Source organism: Lycium ferocissimum, chromosome 1 (assembly GCF_029784015.1).
Source record: "Lycium ferocissimum isolate CSIRO_LF1 chromosome 1, AGI_CSIRO_Lferr_CH_V1, whole genome shotgun sequence".
NCBI lineage: Eukaryota > Viridiplantae > Streptophyta > Magnoliopsida > Solanales > Solanaceae > Lycium > Lycium ferocissimum.
The window spans coordinates 6,796,494-6,802,299 of NC_081342.1; the positions used below are offsets into that span (position 1 = coordinate 6,796,494).

At 37.1% G+C, this 5,806-nt stretch overlaps 1 protein-coding gene across 3 annotated transcripts; it reads right to left on the reverse strand.

Annotated features, from left to right (window-relative positions):
• Positions 1–1,359: 1,359 nt before the first annotated feature.
• On the reverse strand, positions 1,360–5,547 carry LOC132038300 (uncharacterized). 3 transcript variants are annotated; one of them, XM_059429059.1, is made up of 4 exons: positions 5,213–5,547; positions 4,964–5,082; positions 2,207–3,919; positions 1,360–1,842 (listed from the first exon to the last, which is right to left on the reverse strand). In XM_059429059.1, the coding sequence occupies exons 3-4, from the start codon at positions 3,773–3,775 to the stop codon at positions 1,678–1,680; spliced, it is 1,734 nt and encodes a 577-aa protein (XP_059285042.1). In that variant the 5' UTR covers positions 3,776–3,919; positions 4,964–5,082; positions 5,213–5,547; the 3' UTR covers positions 1,360–1,677. The 3 variants fall into 3 exon arrangements, with proteins under 3 accessions (XP_059285042.1, XP_059284991.1, XP_059285080.1); XM_059429008.1 differs by having other exon boundaries at positions 5,207–5,547; XM_059429097.1 differs by lacking the exon at positions 5,213–5,547 and having other exon boundaries at positions 4,964–5,183.
• Positions 5,548–5,806: the final 259 nt, after the last annotated feature.

Genomic DNA, 5,806 nt, shown 5'->3' on the forward strand with positions numbered 1-5,806 from the left:
CGCTTCGACAAAATTATTCATTACATATATATTTAAAAAAATATTATTTACATATAAAATATATCGACACAACTTGAAAATAACCAAAATATTCATGATCAATTTGGGAAATAAAAAGATTTAGAACCTCTATAGCCCCAAATCCAAACCCCACATAAAAATCTTGCATGTGCCACCGGCTTAAAATCAACGAACAACTCATTAGAATTTAGAAAGGTGACGAGCAAACATTGAAGCTGATTATTACCTTAAGCAAGGCGTCATATATTAATGATTTAAGTTTCATTGTGCTTGTACTGACCATGCTAGAAAGGACCAACCACAATTACCTCAAAACTTTACTGTATAATGAAAGTAAGAAGAAAAAGGATATCAAAGATAATCCCCTAGCTACAAATTGTTTTTTTGGGGCCCATTTTCATCCATAATTTGATCAAATACGAAACTTGTATTTAGATCTAGTGAATCAAAATTAGTGTACCTAATTATTTGTATGTGTTTTACGTCTCTTCATATATGTATACATAGTTCAAGCCGAAAGCAATTCGCTCAAAATAGCACCTGCATTAATTCGCCACTAAAATGTGATGGTAAACTTATTACTTCAGCCCTTCAAGTCATGCATATTGGCACACATTTGTTTTTTCCTTTCCCTTATAAGCCTCTGTTGCTTTCATAACATCGGCCACTCACCCACCAAGTCCAACGAAAGAAGCAAACAAAGAATCTTACTCTAAAGAAAAGAAAAACTTATTTCATTTTCTAGAAATTCTGTAAACTATTAATCGAAGTACTTAGCACTCAATGCTGCAATTAACATAAGCAGAATTCGCATGAGAACACTTGCAACATAAACATAAAGAAACAGAATGACATCCCACTTGAAGTCCCATAATGTAACATAATCCAGAGTCTAACCACCCAATAACAGGAGATATCTTTGAGAACTACCAAAGTGAATACAGAAAATCCACAAAGGGTTTCAATCAGATGTCGAATTTTCCAGCATGATTAACACAAGAAAGTTAGATTGAGTTTAACATTGACACTCAGTATATGATCTTAAATGAGTTCCAAGAACATGTGTAAGAAAACATAACAATGCAGTGATCCATCAATATTGTCTACACTGAACTCACACATGCCAAAACCAATATGAGAGAGAGAGCGAGAGAGAGGCAACTTTAAATTTCATTGACATTTTTGCTTATCAAACTACTTACATGACTAAAGAATTGGCAAGGAAGTTGACAATTTTGAAAATTAGAAAGGAAATTCCAAGTCCTGCTTACAAGCAATGATAGCCGAGATTGAAACATGACTGAAGTTTCAATTGATGCCTGAAAGTTGCACTAAAGATCAAAGGAACAAACCACTCGAAAATCAGTATGTTTCAGTAACTTAAACAACTTTTACGGTACAAATGGATTCCCCCATCCAATACATGATTTGTACAGTGAACACTGCTTCTAACGCGTATCATTCATTACACTAACAAAATGATAACGTGAGCTAACAAATTTCCTATCTAATATTCTGCCAGCTAAGATAAATTAATGAACATGAGACAAAATCAGATGTGATATCTTTGAACCATTTCTAACGGTCAATTTTTCTGAAAACTTTTCTAAAAGCAGAGAACTATAACAACAGATATCATACTTAAGTCCTCTTACTTCACTTCCTGTACAGTTTCGGTCGTAGAAAGGGACTATGTCTATGAATGAAAGCAGCAGCTATGGCAAAGGCCTGCAAAGCTGATAAAGTCGAATGAAAATGGATGTAATACAAACCATCATGAATATTTGACATTTTCATGACTGGTGCACATTGTTTTGAACCCTGCAAAATCGGGGAGAAAAAATTGGTTAGTGACATCTCAGTGCTCCACTTATTTAAACGCATAGTTGCAAAGACAGCTTTATCAGAAACTAGAAATGAGAGCTAAGAGTGGAGATGTTAAAGAGAGAATTACAGTCCAATGCCTTTTGGTGATCTGATTACAAAATAGCCAGGAAATGTATAGGTTTTGTTTATTAAGTATAAATATACATATCATACAGATATTGTTTACATAAATATACATATAATATACATAATCAGTGTATAAATTTTGTATATTTTGGCTAGCGACCTTAATTAATTTCAGCCGACGGGTCCAAAATGAAAAAGGCCCATCAAAAGATGCACACGCCAAAGGACAGACCTGTATATAGAGATCAAAAGTTTGGCATTCTCCGGATGTAGTTTGTGATGAAGCTTCATTTCCAGTTTTAAGAACTGTGAGGGGGCACCCGACATCCCAGCCTCCACAATCACAGTGCCCACCGGAGTTCCACCGCTCCAACAGGCTTGACGGCCCAGCATGTATGCTTCTAGGCCCACCATGAAAACCAGTTGGAACTATAACATCCATGCTTGTTGAGCATTCACTGTTACCACGTGAACCAGGAGGTGCATTTTTAGTTTCAGTAGGGGATTTCTTGAGAAACTTCATACCCCAGCCACCCGTCTCTTTCTCCTTAGAGTTGTCAAAAATAGGATCTCTCATAACAATGGCAGCCAACTCAAAATTTGGCGGGATTTGTTGATCTAGAAAAGCATTGCCGCACGAATGGTAATCATCATACATATCTATCGATGGCGTCCAAGAAGCATCTTCAAGAATGGCACTTGTTCCGCCGAACTGAGATAAGCTTCTCTGCTTATAAGACTGACTAGTTCTGAACACATCTGTTACTTTCTTTGCCAATCTTTTGTTGTTCTTCCTGAGGATATGACTTGCTTGTATCTCATTCATATATTGATCCATGGAACCAAACACAACAAATCGGGTCTCCATAATCTCCAACTTGGTTGAGCTAAGTGTAACTGAAGTTGACACCGTCATTTTACCTACAAGATGTGACTCCCCTAAGGCACGTTCCTTTTTGCCTTCTGGTCTTGAATGAAATGTGTAAACATAATCCAGAAACTTATCATCAGGCGAGTCAATCTTCAGCAAATCAGCTGTATACACATCCTTTTTACCATCTACGGAAAAGACATAATGTGGTAAACCGTTTTTCCATCTCCTCTGGAGCATTCCTTGAGAAATAGGGGCAGCTGCTGAAAGACAAGATTGGTCCGAGCATGTCGAAGTTGTAGTACTAGATACAGAAAGAACCCTTCTGTGTACGTGCTCAGATCCATATGCCTGATATTCCGGACCACCGGGAGAGCTCATGAAATCAGAAAAAACTGTGGCTTCTTCACTATCATGTATATTTTCCTTGTTGACAGATCCCAACTGATTAAGTAAAGGACTCTTTAAAATGTTCAGCATACTCTTACTACCAGTTATTGCACCAAGAATCCACTCCTCAGAAGAGTCGGGGACATAACTCTCGGTCCCCGCAGCTTGAGGACATTCAATCGCCAGATTGCCATTATTTGTGCAGATATTTTCGTTTCTAACCTCTGTAGAACCTGAACTCTTTGATAAGATTTGCATGTTTGAAGAGAAATTGCATGTGGAATGGATGTGTACCAATTCAAGGCAGCGAAGGAAGTATCTTTCGTCTAAAGTTATTATATGCTTCAGAAGCTTATTTTGTAAGCCAAGAGAACTATGAAAGAACAATTTCTGGGTGCAATTTCCAGTAAAAGGTGGGTTTCCTAGTCTAAGTAGGTGCTGTGGTTCTAACTCTTTTATTGATCCTTTCGACAAACAACTATTCTCCTCTGCTTGTTCTTCCTTGTTAGGGCCATCCTTGTCCATGTTTCTGTTTTCCATATTCCACCTCTAAGGTGATTAAACATTAGAAAGCAGATAAAAAGAACTTTCTTCTTTCGCCTTCCCCTGTTTAAGTATGGTTATACAGAGAGACCAAAATCCACCAGCAATTGTATCGTTCCAATTCTTATTTCAGGAAATATCCTGAAATCAAATGGAACAAACAGTTGGTGCATAAGAATTTTCAGGCATGAATCAACAGATAGAATCTTTACCACTTAAAATACTCCAAAGATTAAAACTTGATCAAATAATGAGTTACAACCCTGTATAAAAATAAGTCCCAGACTTTGTAACGTCAGAAAAAGAGAACAAAAAAAGGCCGAGGGTCTAATGAAACAACCTCCCTAGCTCACAAAGGTAGGGGTAAGGTCTGTGTATACCCCACCCTCCCCGGACCCCACTTGTGGGATCACAGCGGGTATGTTGTTGTTGAAAAGGAGAAAAAAGATCAACTCTTTGGCACCCACAAGGGTGGCTCAGTTGGTTGAGCATGGGGCTTTCATAATTGAGGTCTCAGGTTCGAAACCCCCTACCTATGAAAGTAGGGGATTTGCCTTCTGGGTCGAGATCGTCGCACATGGCTTGCCTAGTGCGGATTATCTCTCCTGTGTGGCTTGCGGGCTATTGCACAGGAGCAGGGTAGGGGTTTACCCTGTGCGCACCAGAAAGGGTAGCGGCTGCAAGTTCAACAAAGATCAACTCTTTGGCAACAAACAAGTTCTCATGAGACTTACAAAGACAGAAATCTACACCATAGAGGTTTATTAGAACTTTCAGCAAAATCTTGTGGTTCCCAATAGCTGGGAGAGACACAAACAGTGAAACAGAAGGATTAAAGAACAGTGTTATATATCTCATAGAGCTCAAGCAGATCCTAATTGCATTTCAAGAACCAACCCTTTGCCCAAAACTCCAAAGGTAGTTGTTCTTCCTTTATCAGCATCATATTTAATACAATCTAACTCCAAACAGTCATCTAGGATATATTCATGATTATGGAAAAGAAAGAAAATTAAGATTCCCACTTATTATCAGAAATGCAGTATAAACAATTGCTAGACAAATTGAAAAGTAATGCAAACATAACAACATTTCCAACCAAACAGTCCAACAAACAGTAAGCAAAGTACAAGACAACAAAGTCCAAACATAAGAAGTAAAATCAAAGCTTAACTTCCAACTCACCTCCAAAAAAATGAAACCCCACTTCAAATTCACCACAGAGATCAAGCTTTTTGGTTCTTCCAATCTTCTTCAGACAACTTATTGCTAGTCAATTTCAAGCCTACCCACAAAAACTGCAACTAAACAAGATAAGATGTAAAATTAGTCCCACAAAAAGTCTATTTTAAACACAAAGTAGAGAAAGAAAAGCAAGAAACTTTGTCTAATAAAGAAATAAAAAGAAAGAAAGAAAAAAAAAATTACTTCTACCAAGTATAGCACATGGAAGAAACCTCCACCACCACTTTCAACTCTTCCAACTACAAATAACTGTTTTTAGACAAATCTTGATTCTATAACAAGAAAACCAAACCAAACAAATAAATATGGACAAATGGGAAAAAAAAAAGGACTAAAACTTAAAACCAACTAATGGGGTTCAAATAAGAGGGGTGGTGGGTTGCGTAAGCCACGTTCATTTTTTTGGAAAAAGTAGGCAAATGTATGTATATAACAATGGTGGGGTCCAAGATTTGCCAAAATCTTGCATTTTCAAGGTCTAATATATGGACTAAACCCTTAACCCCACCACCCCACATCAAATAGACAAGTGAAAACAAGAAAAGAAACATACACAAATATGTATGTATAGGTTAAAGAGAGAAAAAGGCACCAAAAACAAAAAATGTCTTAGCTGGTCCGCACAATAGATAAATCAGTTGTTGGACTATTTGGCAACTTGGCACTATATGTCATGTCCTAAACTAATTTTCCCTTTTTCTATAAAGCAGTATTATTTATCTAATTTATTGGTAGAAGATATCGTGGAATATTGAAAAATTAAAGTCAATTAGTTGTTTTGAT

Coding starts and splice junctions, on each gene's coding strand:
- LOC132038300 (XM_059429059.1), bottom strand. CDS start 3,775: ATGGAAAACAGAAACATGGACAAGGATGGCCCTAACAAGGAAGAACAA. Junction 1,843..2,206: donor CTTTTGATCTCTATATACAG/GTCTGTCCTTTG, acceptor CCGATTTTGCAG/GGTTCAAAACAATGTGCACC.